Here is a 22,924-nt window from a genome sequence, read left to right as displayed (position 1 = left end):
ATCTGATGAATAAATCAGAAAAATTCCCATTTCCTGCCCCCCATGCCTCACCTTCCCTTTCCCTTCTTCCCTGTTCTTCTCCCCCTCTATTCTCTCCTCCATTCCACTCCCCCATCCCCCTCTTCTCCATTCCTCTCCCCTTCACATCGCCCTTTCCATCTCGACCATTCCCTTCCCCCTTTCCCTCTTTTTGTCCATTCCTCCCCATTTCCCCTTTTTCCCTTCCCCCCCCCTTTCCCTCTTCTTCCCCTCCTCCTTCCCCTTATTCCCATTCCCCTTTCCCTCTTCTCCCCCTTTCTTCTATTGCCTCGCCTTTCAACCTTCTTCCCGTTTCCCTCCCCTTTCCTATTTCCCACCCTTTTCCCCATTCCCCTCCACCTTCTTCCCCTCCCCTTTCTCCCTTTTTTCCCATTCCCCTCCCTTTTCCCCCATTTTTCTCATTCTCCTCCCCTCTTTTTCTATACCCCACCCCTTTCCTTCTTTTCCCATTCTCCTTTTTCCCCATTCCTCCATTTCCCCTACCCTTTCCCCATTCCCCTCCTCTTTGCCTTTTTACCATTCCCCTTCCCTCTTTTCCCCCCATTTTTTCTCATTCCCCACCTACTTCACTCTTTTTCCCCCTCCCCTCCCATTTTTCCAATTCCCCTCCTCCTTCCCCTCCCCTTTCCCCCTTTGCCCATGCACCTTTCCCTTTTAACCCATTCCCCTCCCCCTTTTCCCATTCCCCTCCCCTCTCCCTATATTTCCCATTCTGCCCCCTCTTTTTCACAGCCCCCCTCTCCCTTATTCCGTTCCCCTCCCCTCTTTTCTCCCATTCCCCTCCCCCTTTCCCCCTCTTTCCCATTCCCCTCCCCCTTTCCCCTCCCCTTTCCCATTCCCCTCCCCTTTCCCATTCCCCTCCCCTTTCCCATTCCCCTCCCCTTTCCCCTCCCTCTTTCCCTTCCCCCCCCCTTTCCCTCTCCGTGCCCTCCCCCTCACCCTTTCCCATTCTCCTACCCTTTTCCCCCTCTTTCCCATTCTCCTACCCTTTTTCCCCCTCTTTCCCATTCTCCTACCCTTTTCCCCCTCTTTCCCATTCTCCTACCCTTTTCCCCCTCTTTCCCATTCTCCTACCCTTTTCACCTTCTTTCCCATGCTCCTACCCTTTTCACCTTCTTTCCCATGCTCCTACCCTTTTCACCTTCTTTCCCATGCTCCTACCCTTTTCCCCCTCTTTCCCATGCTCCTACCCTTTTCCCCCTCTTTCCCATGCTCCTACCCTTTTCCCCCTCTTTCCCATGCTCCTACCCTTTTCCCCCTCTTTCCCATTTCCCTACCCTTTTCCCCCTCTTTCCCATTCCCCTACCCTTTTGCCTTTCTTTCCCATTCCCCTACCCTTTTGCCTCTCTTTCCCATTCCCCTACCCTTTTGCCTCTCTTTCCCATTCCCCTACCCTTTTGCCTCTCTTTCCCATTCCCCTACCCTTTTGCCTCTCTTTCCCATTCCCCTACCCTTTTGCCTCTCTTTCCCATTCCCCTACCCTTTTGCCTCTCTTTCCCATTCCCCTACCCTTTTGCCTCTCTTTCCCATTCCCCTACCCTTTTGCCTCTCTTTCCCATTCCCCTACCCTTTTGCCTCTCTTTCCCATTCCCCTACCCTTTTGCCTCTCTTTCCCATTCCCCTACCCTTTTGCCTCTCTTTCCCATTCCCCTACCCTTTTGCCTCTCTTTCCCATTCCCCTACCCTTTTGCCTCTCTTTCCCATTCCCCTACCCTTTTGCCTCTCTTTCCCATTCCCCTACCCTTTTCCCTCTCCTTCCCATTCCCCTACCCTTTTCCCTCTCCTTCCCATTCCCCTACCCTTTTCCCTCTCCTTCCCATTCCCCTACCCGTTTCCCTCTCCTTCCCATTCCCCTACCCTTTTCTCTCTCCTTCCCATTCCCCTCCCCGTCTCTCCTTCCCATTCCCCTCCCAGTCTCTCCTTCCCATTCCCCTCCCCGTCTCTCCTTCCCATTCCCCTCCCCGTCTCTCCTTCCCATTCCCCTCCCCGTCTCTCTTTCCCATTCCCTTCCCCGTCTATCCTTCCCATTCCCCTCCCCGTCTCTTTCCCATTCCCCTCCCCGTCTCTCTTTCCCATTCCCCTCCCCGTCTCTCTTTCCCATTCCCCTCCCCATTCTCTTCCCCGTATGTTGTCCTGTCCCAAACTCCTTTCCCAACTCTTCCGCCAACGAGCTGCCCATTGCACTACAATCAACTACCAGTGTTTGATTTGCACTGTTTAACAAAGTATATATTCTGGCAAAAAAAAAAATCCATACTTGAAAGCCAGGGTGTGATAGCAACAAGAATCAATAAGGCAGCTGTAGGCAATGGAACCCACTAAATTCAGAATTGTTTCCTGTTTTGCTGCTGTATTGAAGATCATTCAGAAACAAAAAACATAACTTTTTTCACCTTTTTCCCCCATGTTCTGTGTAGGAGTCTATAGCTTAAGTGCTGAAAATGTTTATGATAAAGGCTCTTGTTACTTTTTATCTCTGCACTTCACCTCTTAGAAATTGATACACTCACCTCAGCCTCCTTCTGCAGCAGAATCTTGTCCTTGTCAACCGTTTCATCTTCCACATCCCTAGTGGCACAAAAGAGAGAGTCAAAAACCAGGATAATTCAATATCACTTGATCATCCCAGTCCAGCCTGGACTGTGACCTCTCTCTATGGTATGCCCTTCCTTGGGGCAGTAAGTATGTCAATTACGTACATCAGCCCAGTAATGAACTGGAAATTACTTGCATATAAACCTGCACGAATGCATTCATGATCATCATCTCTAAGTACAACCAGACACTGTGAATATGCATCCAAAAATATGGTAGAAATAGCGACATAAAAACTTGATTTCAAAGTGAACTTAAGCACCCTATTGGATGAAAGTATTGTATTAAAGAATACACTACACCCGAAGTCATTTCAATAGTAGTTTGAGGATTTTTATCATGGCATCTCTTCTGGAGTTAACAGCTTGAAATCTCAAATTAAGATTACTTATTTGTATCTACTCCCAGTTATCCATTATTCTCTGAATATTTAATAATTTGATACATGAGTTGTATTAACCTAATCATTGGGTCCCTATAAAAGTATGATTGTTATATTTTCCTATCAGTGATGCAGCTATAAATAATGAAGACAGGCACAAAAATGGTGGGTCTATGGGCAGGCTAATCTGGAGAAATGTGATACACAATTAGAAATGTTACATTTAGTCAAGCAGGATAATGTCATTTAATGTTATAAAAACCAGAAATGCTGGAAACACTCAGTGGGTCAGTTGGCATTCGTGGAGAGAGGCCTCTTTCTCAAGACTGGAATATATTACAGATGAACAACATTTTAAAACGTATAGAATGACACAGGATTTACAGCCCAGAAACAGGACATTCAACTCAACTGCTCCCTGTGTTGACACAGGCTTTCTCCCATCCTATTTAATCTACCCCTATCAGCATATCCTTTTATTCATTTTCTTTATTTCCACAATGTATTATTTTATATTTCTCTATATTAAACTGTCTCTACCATGAATGTCTATCCTGCTAACTTACTCCCATCTTCCAGAGGCTTTTTACAGCCATTGTCACAATTTGCCTATCAGTGCCATTTGTAAATTTCATCATGCCCTCAATTCCCAAGTCCAATCATTCAAATAACATACAAGCACAACAAAGTCAACCATGCCCTTTCAGTGTGAGAAACTTCCTTTTATCTCTACCATTTCTATCCCCCAAATATTCCTCTACTTACATGGCCATATTCCTCTTAACTCCATTCATCATTATCTTTGTCGCAAGTCTTTTAAGTGGTATAGAGTAAAGGTATTTTGTCAAAATCCATATCCGCTGTATTTTCTGTCTGTTATTTCTTTGAAGAATTCTGTAAAAAAATTCTGCAACAGCCCACCATTTTAAAATCCACCCTATCTGGTCCTGCTTAGCTCAGGGCTCTCCTAGGATTTAATATTCACCTAATTATAGATTTTAGAAGATTACCAAAACTGAGATAAAATTAACTTGCTTATGATTTCCTAGCTTATCACAGTTTTTCCTTTTTCCAGAACGTGGGGGTTCTGGTTAAAACGTTTTCAGATTATACCAAAACTGGCTGTGTGATTGATAAAGAAGAAGAAAGCTGTAGACTGCAGGAAACTATCAATGGACTAGTCAGGTTGGTGGAACAGTGGCAAATGAGTTAAATCCGGAGAAATGCAAGGTACCTGTAATACATTTGGGGAAGGCTAATAAGGCAAGGGAACACATTAGAAATGGTAGGATACTGAGAAGTGTAGAGAAGCAGAGGGACATTGGAGTGCATGTCCACAGATCCCTGAAAGTGGCTGGACAGGTAGATAAGGTGGTCAAGAAGGCATGTGGGATATTTGTCTTTATTAGCCGAAACATAGAATATAAAAGCTGAGGTTATGCTGGAACTGTAAAAACACTAGTTAGGCCACAAGTGGAGTAATGTGTGCAGTTCTGGAGTATGGTGTGCAACTCTGGTCACTGCACTATAGGAAAGATGTGACTGCATTAGAGAGGATATTGAAGAGATTTATGAGGATGGTGACTGGACTGCAGAATTTTAGTTATGAGGAAAAACTGGATAAGCTAGCATTATTTTCTTTGAAAAAGAGGAGGCTGAGGGGAGACCCTAATTGAACTATATAAAATTATGGGGGGGAATCTAGAAAGTGGATGAGAAAGCCCTATTCCCCTTGATCGAGGGGTTCATAACCAGAGGCATAAATCTAGGGTAAGAGGCAGGAGATTTAAGGAAAAATATTTTCACCCAGACCATGGCGCGGATAAAGAACTCACTGCCTGAAAAGGTGGTAAAGGCAGAAACCCTAAAAAGGTACTTGAATATGCACCTAACGTGCCATAACCTACAAGGCTATGGAGCAAGAGTTGGAAAGTGGGATAGGGCTGGTTGGCAGGTGTGGACATGATGGCTGAATTGCCTCCTTTGGTGCTGCAAATTTCTATGATTTTATGACAGACCAATCTCTAGTGGCTCTTCAGTGTCAACTGCCACCTCCTCTAAAAACTGAGGCACTTACTTAGTAAGTATTGTTGCTATTCCCTATCTTGCCGCCTTCATTTCTGTGCAGCTGCATTGCTACCTTAACTATGCTCTCATCAATGTGTCTATGTAAAACCTATTTGTTACCATTTACCAAGCAAAATACTGCGGATGTGGAAATCTGAAAGAAACAAAGAAAACGCTAAAAATACTCAGCAGGTCTGGCAGCATCTGTGGAGAGAGAAATAGAGTTTCAGGTCTGTGACCTATTATCAGAATGGATCTGATTTCCATAATTTTCTTTATGTATATTGTTACAAGTTATTTTTTTCTGATAATATTCCTCATCATCCCTTTTAGCCTTTTTAAGCTCACTTCTTGTAGTTTTCTGACATATTCTCTATATTTGTACTGGCTGGTTTTAATTTTTAATCACCTGCCCTGTTAGTGCTATTATTTTAAGTTTCAAATTTGACCTAATCCTTTTTTGTTCCCTTTACTTGGTTTGCACTCTATTTCCTGTTTAAATATTTCCCCGTTGTCCATGCTGTGTTATAGGTATATTTGACAATTTTATCTCCAAGATTTTATCTGGACAAAATTATTTTTGTCTTGCTATAACTTTTCCTGTCAAATTTCCTTGTCCTGAACTGTTGCCTTTTCTATTTTTAAATTGAACCCAATTATTATGGTGGTCACTGTTTCACACATACTCCCATCCTTTCAGGTCACTTGACTGGTTCTGCTTAAATATCTTGAACTAGGTTAAGTGGTACAAAAGCGAAATACTGTGGATACTAGAAATGTGAAATAAACACAAAAAATGCTGTAAGCATTCTATAGCGTCTGTAGAGAGAGAAACAGAGCTGTTTCAGGTCGAAGACACTATAACAGCTCTGAAAATTTGACTCCATGTTTCCCTCTCCACAGATGCTGCCAGAACTGTTGAGTATTTACAGCATCTTCTGTTTTTATTTAAGGAGTGCATTCTTCCTTGTTGCAACATATTATTGGGCAAAACAGTGGCAAGTACATTACAAACAAACCTGTCTATTTTTATCACATTTTCCCTAACTCAGTTTAGTCTTGGAAATAATTAAAACAGCCCATAATTATAACTATCACAAATACATCCCTCTAAGTTTGTCTGCAAATTTCATCCTTGATTTCTTTTCCACTGCTTACTGAGTTAGAATGCATTCACAGTAATGTGTCTAATCTTTTCACATTGTTCAGTTCAATGTTAAGGGAATCGCTTTAGGCTACTTCTCTATTTAAGTCCTCACATTCTCGTCCTACAATATAGTCTCTAATTAAATTGACTACCCCTCCTCACATTTTTCCTTACCTACACATCCTGAAAGCATTATATACAGGAATATTTAATTGCTAATCTTAGCACAGCTGCAGTCATAGTTCACTGCTATTATATCATGTTTTCCATTTTATTCAGACACCCAAATACGTTTCTTGTTCTCTGTACATTAACATACAATTTAGTTTGGATTTTTTTATTTTCTCATTTTTGCCTCCCCATCCTCATTCCTTTTGCCCTACTTTATACTGTTTAATCTCTCTGCTTTTCCCTATGCACCTAAATTGACGTCTTTCCCAAGCTGCTTAACTCACTCTCTTGCTTTTCACCTCTCCCTGCTATATTCAGTTAAACCCTCCCCCGCAGCTCCAGTTGAGAGGATTCTGGTTACAGCCATGGTCATGTAAAGGCTTTCCCACTGGTGCAGCTCACTCTTCCCCTAAAACTACCTGACCGCCTCATGAATCTGAATCCTTTCTTCTTGAAAAACATCTCTAACCATGCACATATAATATAGCTCAAGTTTATTCCAACAACGATGGATATAATCTCGAACTATTGAGCCTTATATATTTTCCTTTGTACTGTGCTCACCACGGTTACCAAGGAACAGACAGTCCCAAACATACGCTCATGATCCATACCCATAAATCAGACATAAGCTCCTCCCCAGCCTGAACATGTGTTCAGCTATCAGCCTCTCTTCCTTTGCCCAAGACACAAACACAGGGCGGGCAGTTATAAGACCTCTTCTTGGTGGTCAGGTTATCAGGCATGAACAGCATGAAGGAAAGTGGCATTAACATCAAAAATATGTTCTCTTTTTAACAGGGATTTATTCTTAAAAATACTATGAATTAACTGATATCTCATGGTTGTTTTATTTTTCTAGTTCTACTGTACTCTACAGATGATCTATTTTTACAGAATTAGTATCTGAAAGCACTTATATGGTTTGTAGGATCTGAATTATTTTCAGATATGATAAACATGGATTTAATCATATGACCATCCAAATGCCAGAATGGATAAATACTGCCCTCTGCTTTTCAGTATATGTCACCAGATCATACAGTTTTGTATGAGATACCACAGTGTAACAAAAGAGTAAAAAAAAACATAGGCTTAGTGGTTGGGAGACTCTGAGTGAAGCTTTGCTGTATATTCTGCAAATCTCTAACTCTCATGTGGTGCAGAAGGACGGTATCTGCCTGAATCTAACAATATACATTTAATCGAGTGACTTGTAAAATTAAAATAAACCCTTTTGTGAATCATCAAAACACTTAAAGTTTCAGTTTTATAAATGAATGGAATTGGAAGTGCATGGGATAGGTGCAGACACATCGAAAAGTTTTCGCAACTGGAAAAGCTGATAAAGAGTAGATTTTTACTGAGGGATAACCAGGGGAAATGTGCACTCACCAGCAGCATCGCAATGCTCATCAAGCCCAAATAACTCTGAGCTTCTTGCAAATCAATCTAAAACTTTTTTATTGACACAATTTTAAAGCTTGGATTAGATAATTTGAACCAACCTGTAAGCACTGAATTATGAAGCACATTTGAATCTGGACCAAGGGATATATAGCTACATTTCAGCTCTTTATTTCTGCTCACTGAGTGGAACGATAGTAAAGCTTGGGGCAGGTGCTGACAGCTGCAGGGTTACTGAAGAGTATCTTAGAAAAACACATTTTACCAAAGCCAAGACATGCATCAACACATTCCCTCCTTGGGTGGATATTATGCTCTCACTCTCGTTTTTATCTTTCATTGGGGCCCTGCTGGCTAGTCTGCCCATCTATGTTTTGCTACACAATATTAGCATCTACATTGTTCCAAATAAACAGAATTATAATGGGGAATGTCACCTTATTCTGAATTTTGTCCAAAGGTCTGGAACAATATAACAGCTGTGTCATGTGAGTTTTCCACAATAATCTGCACTACATAATTACTGTGGGCACCGTATTCAAGAGTACTAAGCAGCTAAGTCTATTAGTCACATTTATGAGTCTGACCTGAGGCTTTAACAACAATACAATCAGGTTCTGCTCAAGAGGACATTCCAAGTAACTGAGGTCATGGAAATAGTGAAAAGCTCCTGCTAGAATATTGTTGCAAGACTGCTGTCTGGTGAGTACATGGTAGCATTAATTGGCCTGGACTGGGTAATGAAGTGGAGCAAGCAGGTGACCTAAGGTGAACATTTGAGATACAGTGACCGCAATATATTTGGGTTCAGTTAAAGTACGAAAAGCAAAAACGAAAAAGTACTTGGCTGAAAAATGAAAACGAATTAGCGAAAGTTAAGGAAGGAACCTTGCCTGGGCAAATGGAAGAAAAAGAATTGACAAATCGAACTGTACATTAGTGATGAGAAAGAATTGAGAAGGCAGAAAAGTGCATTCTGATAAAGAATACACTAATCAAGCTATACTGAAAGGAAGATTATAGGAAGCAGAAAGCAAAGGAGTTTTAAAAAGTTCCTTAGCGTGGAAAAATCTGGTGAGTTATGCTCCACAGGGGTCTGTGTTTGGGCTACTCCGGTTTATTTTATACATAAGTAATTTGGATTAAAATTTATGGAACAATATCAGAATATGCTGACAATTTCAGAGTGGGAAATGATAAGTTCTAATAAAGACTGTGAAGACTACGGGAGGTCATGGGAATGCTAGCAGGCCGGGCAGATAAGCAACAGATGAGGTTTAAAGCTGAAAGATGTGCAATAATATATTTTGAAAGAGAATTACATTTGAAATGTTAAGGTTTTAAATGAAGTAAAGGAACTGAGAGATTCAGGTACGCAGACACTCTGGTCATTCTGAAGTGCTATGCGAGTCAATTTCACTGATCAGCGATACGGTGACCAGAGGACATCAATTAAAAATGATCATAAAAGGAATTGAAGTGTGATGGGGGGGGTGGTTTACAAAAAATCTTTTTCACAGAGAATGGATAGAATGTGAAATTCTCTGCTACAGTTGTTGAAGGCAAGTCCAAAGCCCTTTAAAAAAAGCTAGATAGTTGCCTTGAAAAGGAAAATATTTGAAGGATGCGGGAGGCAAGCAGGAAAGCAGGATTAAACTCCAAGTGACTCTTAGAGGTAACAGCAGCATAGACTTGATAAGGTAAATGGCCTATTTCTGTGTTATAACATTCCAAGATTCCACATATGTAACAATGGAACTTAACTGGTCCATGCACACAAATACTGTGCTGACAAGAGCAGGTGAGTAACTCACCTCCTGACTCCCCAAAGCCTTTCCACCACATACAATGCACAAATCAGGACAGTAATGGAATACTATATACATGCCAGGCTGAGAGCAGGTCCAACAACACTCAAGCAGCTCAGTATAAAATAACCTATTTGATTCACACCCCCATTACTACTGGCAAGAGTGCAAAAGGTCTGACTGAAAACTAAGAACATGTTTTCTAAAGCTTTGCCTCCATTAAAACTAGGTCAATTCTACAATTTAAGAAAAAAACAGTGCCTCATGAAGGGTTCCATCACTATCAGGTAAAATGGGACATATTTCATCCTCGATGCATCCTGAATGGTGTCCTAAGTGTCCCCCTCCTTGCCGTGATATGCTTATTCATATGGTGGTTTAGGGAATCTTACCAGGTGGACACAATTAATCTGGGAGCTGGCATGTTGCAGACATTCAATCACAAGAACATCACATCCAAGCCGAATTCGGTCCTTGGCCAGATGACTACAGGGCCAATTAGTGCACCATGCAACTACATAAAGTTTTGTGGCAAAGTCTGGGGATCAAAACTTGGGCGTTTCCTTGTCCATGTGGCTTAGCCATTCGCTAAGCAGTGGTGGGAGTCCCACCTACATTAAATACAAACCTTTATCTCTAACTTTGCATATCACAGTTGATTGGCACACTCTGGAAACACAGGGACAAGAAGTTGACCAATAAGTCCTCAAGCATGTTTCATCATTCAACTGGACCATCACTGATCTGTACCTCAACTCCATATCCTTCGATATTCGTTCCCAACAAAAGTCTATTGATCTCAGTTTTGAAAATTCCAATATTCCAACCATCCACAGCCACAGGGGAAAGAGGGCTCTTGATTTCTACTACCCTGTGTGTGAAAAAGTGTACCCTGCCTTAAAATGGCCTAGCTCTAAACTTTATTATACCCTCTTGTTCTGGATTTCCATCACTAGAGGATACTGTTTCTCCATATCTATCCTATCGAATCATTTATCCTTTTAAACACCTCACTGGATCTCCCTTTAATCTTCTAATCTCAAGGGAATTCAAAGGCTGATGAAGACTCTATATAACTGAAGCACTGCTTCCTTCCCTTTGTATTCTAGCTCCCTTGAGATAAAGGCCAACATTTCATTAGCCTTTTTTGATTACTCCTTGCAATTCTGCATTAGCTTTTTGTAATTTTGTGAACTTGAACACCTAAATTAATTGCTCCTACATTGCTTTATATTGCTCATCATTAAAAATTAACAGGCTACTGTTGGAGGTGGTTATTATTTTCTAGCATGCATTTTCCTGCATTAATTTTTTCCTTAGATTGGTTCTTTGCCACACCCCATCCCAGGTCCTCAACTCAAAATCGAACAGCTATGATTCATATTGCAGGCAGCAGCAGCTCTCTAGTGCCTCATCCAATAAGCCATGCTTCATTTGGACAGTGTGTACTTGCCCAATAGAGGACATTAAACAATAATCAAAAGCAATGATCATGGGCTGACTTTTCTTTTGGTCCTCCTTATATTAAAAGGTGCAGATGCCAACTGGAGCACAATCCACTATTCCAGTTCAGAACAGTTAATTCAACACAGACATAGGAGAGAAGCTGTGATGTTTGTGGTTGAACACACCCACTAAACCAACAGGATTCTGCAATTTTTGAATTTACAGTGTTCACACATTGAAATAAATACTATATTGAGACCACATGAGCAAAAGATGAACTTGTAGTAGAAATTTTCTTACAGAAACATACATGTTTGATGGAAAGAAAAAAAGGGCAGTAGAAATATAACTAACCTGCCAACGCGTTTCAGCCGCTCAGAACGGAAATTTTCATAGTGCAAATCCTGGGTAACCTCCTGTAGATCCTGCATGTGCGTCCTGAAAGAACACAGCAAGGGTTTAAATATACAATTCTAAAAAGTCAACTTTCTCCCCTTCTTCTCTACTGCTTTCCCTACTTTCAACCATCCTGACTTGTAAGTGGAGACTCTTGCTGGTGGGATGCTGGAGTTTCTTGGGCAGCGATGTTGCCTTAGTATTTCAACCCACATTATCATCCATCATGTCAAACTGCTAGACCTAGCAGCCCCTCAACTGTGAAGGGTCCAACTCTGTCCATACCCAATGCCCACGTCAGCACTTGCCAGGAGTCACTAGATAATGATCAAAAATAAGAACCCTGGCTGATTCTTTCCCAGTTTTTATGCAGTAAGGCCAGCTATGCTGCCACACTGTATGACATCAGCCAAGTCAGTCCAAACTGGGTATCAAAGCTTTCTACCAGTATGGCAATACGACATCGAATTCTAGATTTACCTACTATACCATCTGGGATTCCTAGTGTTATTGAAAATGCAGTATCAGCTCAGTTTAGGATGGATATATTGGTCTGACTTGATACAGGTTTCTATCCATCCAAAAAGGTTTACTGTAGTGTACTGCTAAGGAGGTGCCTTGTCCTAATGTGAACAGTCAGAACTCACTACACATTACAGTTAATAATGGCACTGGAGAACGATAAATTTGCTCAAAGCAACTGTTCAGCCACAGGTAATACAGTGAAAGCTGCATTATATTTTAAAAAATCAAGGGGTCAGTGCAGTAGATTCACCAGGATGATATCAGAGAGGCAAAACTGTGGTTATTAGCAAATACCCTAGATACTGAACTATTCACATGGTGCAGAGGTGTTCAAGTGGAGATTTAATAGAGGGCAGATATTAGTGAGAAGCAATTTCTTGGTACAGAGAATTGTTAAAACTATTGATGTTTTGCCACAGGGAGAGGCTGAGATCGAGGCCACTGTACCTTTTAAAATGATGAATTCATTATTAAGAAAATGGTAACAAGGCACTTAGAAAATCATAATATGATTAGGCAGAGTTAACTTATGCTTAATGAAAGGGAAGTAATGTTTGACAAATCAATAGATTTTTTTGGGTAATTAGCAGTGTACCAGTGGGCATAATATTTTTGGATTTTCAAAAGGCAGTCAATAAGGCAGCACATCAAAGTTTACAACACAAGGACTCATGGGATTAGGGGTAATATATTAGCATGGGTTGAGGATTGGTTAATAGTTAGAAAACAGATCCTTGTCGACATGAGAGCTAAGTGGCGGAAGAAGTGTATACGCAAGCTGAAGCATAAAAGACGAAAGATGAGGCAGAGGTCCAGGTGAACAACTGCTGAAGATGCAGTAGTGATCAGGCTTTGTTGAATCGTACATGGCGCTTCTGCTTATACATCTTTTCCTAAGGCCAACAATTTAGAGGCACTACAGATGCTGGTCATGAAAAATTCTTGTACATTGATCTATTGTGGTACTATGCCTTCATGTACAGTAGTTGCAAAAAATGTGAAAACTCAAAAATGGGTCATTTTCAGACTGGCAGGTTGTCACTAGTGGGATGCCACAAGCATCAGTGCAGGCACCTCAGCTGTTTACAATACATATTAATGATTTAGATGAAAGGACCAATTGTAATGTATCCAAGTTTGCTGGCAATGTGAGGCAAGATGGGAAAATAAGCCGTGAGACAAAGAGTCTGCAGAGAGATATAGACAGGCTAAGTGAGAGGGCATGAAGGCTGCAGTCTTTTTAATTTATCCATTCATGAGATGTGGGTGCCACTGGCTAAGCCAGCATGTACTGCTAATTGCCCTTGAGAAGGTAGTGGTGAGCCACTTTCTTGAACTGCTGCAGTCTATGTGATGTAGGAATACCCACAGTGCAGCTAGGAAGGGATTCCAGGATTTTGGCCCAGCGACAGTAAAGGAACAGCGATATACTTCCAAGTCAGGTTGGTGTGTGGCTTGGGGGGAAATGGCATTGGTGGTGTTCCCATCCAGGTGCTGCCCTTGTCCTTCTAGTTGGTAGAAATCATGGGTTTGGAAGGTGCTGTCAAAGGAGCCTTAGTGAGTTGCTGCAGTGCACCTTGTAGATGGTAAACATTGCAGTCACTGTGCTACTCAGTGCCCTCAGTGGTGAAGGGAGTGGATGTTGAAGGTGGTGGATGGAGTGCCAATCAAGGTGGTGTCCAACTGGATGGTGTCCAGTTTCTTGAGCGTTGTTGGAGCTGCAATCATCCAGGCAGGTGGGGAGTATTCAATCCCACTCTTGATTTGTGCCTTGTAGTGGGCAGGCTTTGGGGAGTCAGGAGATGAGCTACTCTTTGCAGAATTCCCAGCCTCTGACCTGGTCTTATAGCCACAGTATTTATATGGCTGGTCCAGTTCAGTTTCTGGTCAATAATAACTCCCAGGATGTAAACAGTGGGGGATTCAACGATGGCTATCAAAGGGAGATGGTTGGATTCTCTCTTGTTGGAGATGGCCATTGCCTGGCCCTTGTGTGGCGTGAATGTTAATTGCCACTTATCAGCCCAAGCCTGAATATTATCCAGATCTTGCTGCATATGGGCACAGACTGCTCTAGTATCTGGGGAGTTGTGAATAGTGCTGAACATAGTGCAATCATCAGTGAACATCTCCACTTCTGACCTTATGACAGAAGGAAGGCCATTGATGAAGCAGCTGAAGATCTTTGGAACTAGGACACTACCCCAAGGAACTCCTACGGTGAAGTCCTGGGGCTGAGCTGATTGACCTCCAACAACCATAACCATGTCCCTTTGTGCTCGGTATGATTCCAACCAGAGGAGAGCTTCGCGCCACCCTGCCCCACCGCCCAATTTCCATCAATTCCAGTTTTGTTCAGGCTCCATAGCACGTTTAGGACTGAGATGAGAAAGTTCCCTACTCAAAGAGTTGGGAATCTTTGAAATTCTCAATCCCAGAGAGCTATAGATGCTGAGTTATTGAGTATATTAAAGGCCAAGATGGATAGATTTTTGGACTCTAAGGGAATTAATGGATATAGGACTCAGATGAAAAGTAGAGTTGACGTTGAAATCAGCCATGATGTAACTGAATGATGGAGCGGGCTCGAGGGGCCTACTCCTGCTCCTATTTCTTATTTCTTTATGTAGAACAATCAATCCACATTTGAAACAGGGGATACAGGGTCATTAGGAGAATACACAACAGCAAAGAACAGACACAGGATGAGCCAAATAACCTCCTTTCATGCTGTAAATTTTCATACTCAGCAACTCATTTGGAGGTGCTTGACTACATCATGCACTGCACAGCTCACACCAGCAGCGAGTTAAGATCTCCCATTGGTGAGCGTATGCAAGTATCACATGATTTCCCCAGCTCCAGCAGTGCTTACATCACACACTTCAACTTTCACTTCCCTATCAGAAGTCTTGCATTACACCTCTAATCCCGTTTAAATTCCCTGCATTGTGTTTCTACATATCCCATCAGCAGTTCTGTTGCTCCAAAATAACAAAATTCAGAATATTGAACCATGAGCCAACACCCAAAATAGTTTCAGAAATCTTCAAAATCTTCTTACATCAACTTAAGTCAGTGTTATCCCCTATCCCCAGTAATACTGCCCATATGCACTAGTAGAGTATGATGCCTTTTGTGGATGCCTATTGTCAAATGTACTGAAAGGGGTAAAAAGACAAGGCTGTTATACACTATAACACTATCAACTACTGGAAGACTGAGAAGGTAGCAAAGCCTCCACCACTTACACCATCCACTTACCACGGGCAGCACATATATCAGGCATAAAAACAAAAAACTACTGCGGATGCTGGAAATCCAAAACAAAAACAGAATTACCTGGAAAAACTCAGCAGGTCTGGCAGCATCGGCGGAGAAGAAAAGAGTTGACGTTTCGAGTCCTCATGACCCTTCAACAGAACTGAGTAAAATTAGGAGAGGGGTGAAATATAAGCTGGTTTAAGGTGGGTGGGGGGTGGGGGGAGAGAAGTTGGGGGGTGGGGTGTGGTTGTAGGGACAAGCAAGCAGTGATAGGAGCAGATAATCAAAAGATGTCACAGACAAAGGAACAAAGAGGTGTTAAAGGTGGTGATATTATCTAAGAAAATGTGCTAATTAAGAATGGATGGCAGGATACTCAAAGTACAGCTCTAGTCGGGGTGGGGTGGAAACACTTACAGGGCATTACAGGTACAGATTTAAAAATAATGGAAATAGGTGGGAAAAGAAAAATCTATCTATGCTGCCAGACCTGCTGAGTTTTTCCAGGTAATTCTGTTTTTGTTCTTGACATATATCAGGCAAATGCCTTTGCCATTGCCAAAGGAGTCAATTACAAAGGTGGTTCTTAGAATGTATTAAGCACACCAACTATTAATTTCAGGCAATTTTGTAAATTCTTACCCTGTACTAACCAACTTGCCCTGCTGATTTCAACCAATTTTAGGTCTTCAAACAGTTTCAATTAACTTTCCAACCTTGTTAAACTGCGAGTACCTTAGCGACGAGTCTGCATACAACTGAATAATTAGAGGCAGTTGCTATGTGAGGTTTACTTTTTTTTTTAAAAGTTGCTTAATTACCTTTAGTGCATATGCCTAACTCAGTCCCTTTCCTGTGTTCCTGTCCTGTATAAACTGATCCCTGAAATCCTCTCAGCCACCAGGGGGCCAACTATTCCAACAATTCACTCTCGGATGCTGGAAATGGAGAACGATCCTTGCTGGCAAATTCACAAGTGTTCTGACAAGCAACAACTCATATGACTCAAGGTAGCCAAGCTTTGGTCTAACTGAAATTTTTATTGGCTGTTGGAGCCCTACAAATGATCACCGAATTTGCTCCAAGGCAGTAATATAGGTTTCCTGGAGCTAAGCATGTCCAGATAGATTCAAAGCCACTCACTGCTCTTGTGCCAATATCCCCATTGAGGCACCTATCAAATTGTCCAATCAAGCCTTGTAGTATACATGGAAGAAACTGCTTCAATGAAAAGGGAGTGTGTGATTGGTTCCAACTGCCTGCGCAGTTCATTCCTGAGCTAAAGCTGGTACCTGCTTAGCTGCAGGCAAGGTCTGATTGATGCAGTACACACTGTTCCACAGTTACACCCATTACCGACCGAGGGTACTTGTTCACTACTGAAATTATGCTAGGCATCAAGGTTGGTTAATCTTCAAACTTCATCACAATTTAGGAACCTTTCACAAAATTGATCTTCCTTCAAATTGTATAAAAGAAAACGTCAACCAGGCATCTAACCATTTAAGTTGCAAATATTTTCCATCAACACATTTCTTTGTCAATAACTGGTTGAAACTAAGAAATCATGCCTTCTTTTCTTTGTCCATTTTCTCTCTTCCAAAGAGACCGTCCCCTTGCTGGCTCCTAATCCACTTCATTGGTTACATTCTTAAGATTTTGCCCAAGAGACAGCGAGTCTGTTCCAGGCTATTTTACCACAGGATGCATCGTAGCCAAATCCATTACTATTCTCACCTGGTGTGCATACGTGTATTTACAGCAGGGGTACTGGATAACAACCAAGAACGGGAATCCTAATCAAATTTTCTATACCTGCACCAAGGATGCAGAGGACAATTATGAGATCTAATTGCTGCCCTGACTGATATCAAGTAAATCAGCATAAACTCAAGATCAAAACAGGGAATTTGCTAGTCTGATGATTCTGCTGCTCACTCAAATTGCTTAACTGAGTTTGTGTTAAAAGTCCATATTAAGCAATATGGATACATCTCAAGAAATAAAATGTCAAATGAAGTTGCAGTTGCAACATTGTAGATTTTACATTGATACTGCAGCATTGTTACAATAATCTGATACTTCTGATTCTCTTCTACATGATAGAGGATGGCTTTTGTGTACAAGGTTACAATGAACGTCAGTTCCTTCCACAATCTGAGAGTAAAGCTCATGCCAACTGATCTGTAACACATGGGGAAACCTTGAAATGTACTGCTGCACATTTTGAGTCGAAATATTTACAGTCCCCACTGCTCTTACCGGATGCATTGATGTTAATGCAATTTGCCCAATATATGCAGTAAAACAAAAAGTAACCAGCATATTCTTCAAAAGCAGGGAATCTCACTTAGCAACTGCCTCTAATTGTTAGCAGTTGCCTCCAGAATCTCATCACTAAAAATCAGGTTGTATTTTTGACATGAAAGAAAGAAATATTGTAAACACTAACTGTAATTGTAAAGGTTGTGAAACACCTCAAGGTGTTACATATTATATTGAAAGAAACTGATTTGTTTTACACTTTCTGTAATGTACTTTTATATATTTTATGAATAACGTACTTTTGAGAAAAAAAATCACATCACTAATCTAATCTCACTTTAACGAGATGCAAGCAGCAGATTGAAACTGTTTGAAGAGCTGACATTCTTTCCTCATGTCCCTGCAACTTTTCTCCTTCAAGCATTTATCCAATTAACTTTTGAAGGCTACTATTGAATACACAACCACCACCCAATCAGGCAGTGCATTCTAAATGTTACCACTTATTGCTTAAAACAGCTTTTCCTTATGTTGCTTCTGGTTCTTTTGCCAATCATTCAATCTATGCCCTCTGGTTTTCAACCCTTCAGCCTATGAAACAATTTATTTTTATTTACTCTATCTAAACCCTACATCATAAATTTTAAACAGCTCAATCAAATCTCTTCTTAGCCTTAGATAAAAGCAAAATACTGTGGATGCTGGAAATCTGAAACAAAAACAGAAAATGCTGGAAAAACCCAGCAGGTCTAACAGCATCTGTGGAGAGAAAAACAGAGTTAATATTTCAAGACTGTATGACTCTTCTGCAGAGCTAAAGAGAAGTAAAAATGTGATGAAATTTATACTGTTTAAAGGGGGCGGGGTGGAGCAGATGGAGCTGGATAGAAAGCCAGTGATAGGTGGCAACAAAGGATAGATTGACAAAGATGTCATGAACAAAAGGACAAAGGGGGTGTTAATGGTAGTGGTAAGGGCGAAAGGAGGTGCTGATAGTGGCATAAAGGTAAGAAAACAGAATGTGATAATAGCAGAACAAGGGAGAGAAAGAGAACCGCTTGCATAAATATAGCACCTTTAACTTTATGGAGTGTAAACCGATAAATTGACACTGAGCCAAAATGGAGACATGAACAGAGGTAACCAACAGTTTTGGTCAGAGAGATTTTAAGGAGGGTCTTATAGGATGGCAGGGAAGTGGAGGGGTTTAGGAACAGAATTCCAAAGCTTTGGGTTAAGATGGCTGAAGGAATAGACACCAACTCTGGAGGTGAAGGAAATGGGGAATGGAAATGGGGCCAGTATTGGAGGAAGGGAGAGTTCCCAGAGGGTTAAAGGGCAGGAGGAAGCTCCAGACATAAGGAGGGGCAAGTCCATGGAGGAACTGAAAATAAGGCTAAGAGTTTTTAAATTTGTGTAGCTGGACTGGGAGCTAAGACTTACTATGAATTAGAATTTAACAGTAGTGTTTTAAATGAGCTTTGTTTTGAATGAGCTAAGTTTATGGAGGAGCGGTAGGTAAGAGGCTGGTCAGGAGAGCTTTGGAATAGTCGAGTCTGGAGATAACAAAAGCGTGGGTGAGAGTTTAAGCAGCATATGGACTGAAGCCGGGTGAAGGTTGTGAACAGTCTGGCTCAGCTTGAGATTGTGTCCCATCCAGGGCTAGACCTCGGACAAGCAGTTTGACAGTGGAGAGAGGGAGGTGGGGTGGAGAGAGGAAGAGAGTGTGAAGTGATTCATTTTGCTAAGAAGGATGAAGAGCCAACATAAACTAAACAGTACAATTTTAAAAGGGTGCAGAAACAGTCACCTAGGGATATACAGGCATAAATCTTTTAAGGTGACAGGACAAGTGAAGAAAACTGTTCAAAGGGCAAATGGGATGCTTGGCTTTATAAATAGAGGCATAGCGTGAAAAAGTAAGTTTTGGTGAGCCTGTATAAAGCACTGGTGAGAGTCCAGATGGGGTACTGCATTCAACTCTGGGCGTCAAAATTTAGAAAGGCCCTGGAGAGGAGGCAGAGGAGATTTACTAGAAACATACCAGAAATGAAAGACCTCAAATATGTAGAGAAACCAGAGGAACTGGGGTTGTTTTCCTCCTTGGAAGCAAAAGATACCCCTGGCTTCTTTTCTCCGCTACCAATCATTTCCTTAAACCCCTCAATGCTTCACCTAAAGAAGTATGAGAAACTCATGGGCTCCTTTGTCACTAAGAGTCAGACCAGCTATTCAGGTGCCTTATCCCTCCCTCCCCCAGCCCATCTAGTCAAAAGTCCCACCCCTTCCCAAGCCTCCTTCGACAGCGCCAGGGGTATAGTGCTGCAAGACGTCGCTTTAGCACCTCCTGTTTACTTCTGTGGCGACTCCTGAACACTGAGGAACTTACTGGTGTTATTAGAAGTCTGAGATTGGATCGGGAGTTTGGAGGCCAGGAGCTATGTTTCCCAGCAGCTCTCAAACTTTCACACATGCGCCAGCTGGAAGCCGGCCGCACATGCACAGTTAATGTTCTTTCGTTCCTCGGACCAGGGAACAGTTATGCGCACCTGTGCAGAGGAAAGGGGAATAAGGAATTGAAACAGCACGAGAAAACAGGTCAGGCAACCTGAACAGGAGAGTCATTACAGAGAGGGTGGCTCACGGAGCAGGACACATGGAAGAGGACAGGGAAGGTCTCAGGAGTAAAGTCCCAGGTAAGGGGCAAAGATAGGGATCAGAGATAGATCCCATTGAGTCAAGATAAATGACAGGAGCAGAGAAAAAGGCTCCAAGTTAACGAAAGAGCTGCAGGGACCAAACTTGAAGCGAAGTGGGCTTGAAAGAAACAGTGAAGATCCGAGGAGGCAGCTGAAGGTTGGTGACTCCTTACTGATGACCTTTGGAACAGTGGTGTTCTGCCTGACACAGCCGAAGATCTGAAAGTGTTCTTGGAAGGTGAAACTTGAGTGTACGTGGAGATCCAGAGAAATCACAGAAGCTGAGATTGAAACCCTGGAGATGATGAATGTGCCAAAACTACTTTCCATTTCTAGTGCCACTGCATTGCGTGCCAGTTGTCGCCTGTTTAGTATCTACATATTTTGTCTTTTTAACCCCGACGCCCAGCTCTCGACGTCTCGAAGTGGCAGGTTAACAGCTTATAAAATACAACAGCCTAAAATCCACTGGTCTACTCAGTACTCACTGCCAGCCTAAAGGGAGAAAGGCTTCAGTCAGAATTGCCAACAGCTGCCCACAGGAAACAGGACTATTTCTAAAATCAAACCTTCAAAACCACCTCATGGCAATACAATGACTGAGAAACAATAAAGAATAACCTTTTTCTTTCGAGAGAAAAAATGAAGTAAAGAAAAGAACATTCAAGTACTGTCAAACTGAGTAATAATTTAGAGGAGAGCTCCAGTGCTGTAACTGCCTCAGAGTCAGAGTCAAAATTGGCCACAGTGTAAATCTGAAACTGGGCTTGATACGGTGGCAGGTCTGTATCCCTGTGCAGATGTGTGGGCAGAGGAAGTGTGGGGAAAAAAAAGAGACATATCCTTGGTAAGACTACGAGGATGAAAACCTTGGGTGTAAATATTGGTAGCTTATCACTTTTCACATCCAAGGGATTGCTTATGAATGAATGGCATTAGTACAAAGTGTCATACTGGAGTGCACGTTTGAAATCTCTCTCAAAGACAAACTGTCAAAAGCTCACATCACTGTGCAACATGTCGCTGAAAAAGCAAACGAAGACACTCTTGGAAAAATTTGTGACAACCTTGAATGCATCACATCTAAAGGTGGCTTGTGCAATTTTCCGTTCTGCATGCTAGTTGGCTCAAAACAACAGACCTTACTCTGACCACTTTGGCTTGCTGGCATTTCAAAGTGAAAATGGTGCTGACATGGGAATTGGGTTGCATTCCCACTCCAGTGCTGCAGAAATTATTGACCACATAGCTACCCAGATGAGGAAGAAAATTTGTCAGCATATCAAAGTAATAGAGGGTAAAATTTTGATTCTTATTGAAGAATCTAGAAGCCTAAGTACCAAAACCGCTCTAGTAGCTTACCTGAAATGTGAAAGTGATAAGGAGGATGATCCACACTTCACGTTTTTAGATCTGGTTGAACTTCCAGATCAAAAAGCGATACAATAGTTAACTATCTTCTTGAATGTCTCAAGAAACATGGTTTTGATGACTCCCAACTGAAGCAGCTTCTTGTAGTGTTCGCTCATGATGGAGTGAGTGTTACACTGGGCACCAAATCAGGTGCAGCTAACAGACTTATGGAGCAATACCCAGATATTATTTGGCATTGCCTGAACCATAGATTAGAACTTGCAGTGGGTGATTCAGTGACAGAAATTGGTGGAGTGAACCATTTCCATCCATTTATGGATAAATTATACTCTGTGTATAACAAATCACCTCTCAATCGGAGGCAACTGGCAGAATGCGCTGCTGAATTAAAACAACAAATTTCCTAAATAGGCCACATTTTAAGCACCAGATGGGTAGCAAGTTCATCTTGAATAGTGTTAGCTGTGTGGTGCAACTATGAAGCATTATGTGCTCATTTTGAACTGGCAATGAAAGATGAAACAAGGTATGCATCTGACAGTAAAACATGAGGGTCTGTTAAAGAGAATTTCCTCAAAACAGTTTCTCTTAGACTTAACTCTGATGTATTACACATTACATGAACTCAGCATGCTCTCAAAGTGTTTGCATAAACGCACTACAACGATTGTGTATGCAGGCAAACTGATCCTTCACAGAAGAGTGACCCGGCACAAAAACTCTTGAGGCCAAAGTTGCAGCCAGACAGGGAAAGTTTGGAACGGTTTTGTTAGGGAGCAACAGTAAGATTATGAGTATTATCAGCAGTTTCTTACCAGTCTAGTTAATAATTTAGAAAATCGAATGTTCACAACCATGTCATTGAAAGGCTCTTGTTCAGCCTCTGAAGCCCAATCCAGTTATGCATCTCTGATCGGCCAATTGCGTGTCTTGTCCAGCTGAAATGCCACCAGATTATGGAAAATCGGCAATATCTTCTCTCTGCAAAGTGGTTTAAATTGTCATCTACTTCTGTAATCAATGCATTCAGAGACTATGTGGAGGAAGCTGGACGACGCATTCCCCAGGACTTATGACCATTACTAAATTGTGCACAAGTAATTCCAAGCAGTACTGCAGATTGTGAGCGAGGATTCAGTCAAACGAACTTAATTATAACACCAGCCACTCAAGAATTCTCATAAGCAAGTATCAGCACTTATGTTTGTCAAACGACACGGAGACACCCTCCCGATACATTGGAATCCAACACCATATGTCACAATTTGATTGCTTTGTCACCGATATGCAGAGGACTCAAGGACAAGATCAGCTTCTCCCTCTAGCATAAGTGTGCAAC

The 22,924-nt window shown here is 41.8% G+C and overlaps 1 protein-coding gene across 2 annotated transcripts in view; it reads right to left on the bottom strand.

Moving 5' to 3' along the window:
* LOC144687585 (septin-2) overlaps positions 1–22,924 on the bottom strand; it is a 125,809-nt gene that overhangs the window by 24,211 nt on the left and 78,674 nt on the right. For both annotated transcript variants that reach the window (XM_078553908.1, XM_078553907.1), the window contains exons 10-11: positions 11,417–11,500; positions 2,550–2,607 (exon numbers count right to left, since the gene is read on the bottom strand). In XM_078553908.1, the coding sequence (XP_078410034.1) occupies positions 2,550–2,607; positions 11,417–11,500 (142 nt within the window). The remainder of the gene's footprint in view (positions 1–2,549; positions 2,608–11,416; positions 11,501–22,924) is intronic.

This window comes from Cetorhinus maximus, chromosome 12 (assembly GCF_964194155.1).
Source record: "Cetorhinus maximus chromosome 12, sCetMax3.hap1.1, whole genome shotgun sequence".
Taxonomy (NCBI): Eukaryota; Metazoa; Chordata; class Chondrichthyes; order Lamniformes; family Cetorhinidae; genus Cetorhinus; species Cetorhinus maximus.
The sequence above is the reverse complement of the archived record's forward strand: the minus strand, read 5'-3'. Positions and strand labels throughout refer to the sequence as shown.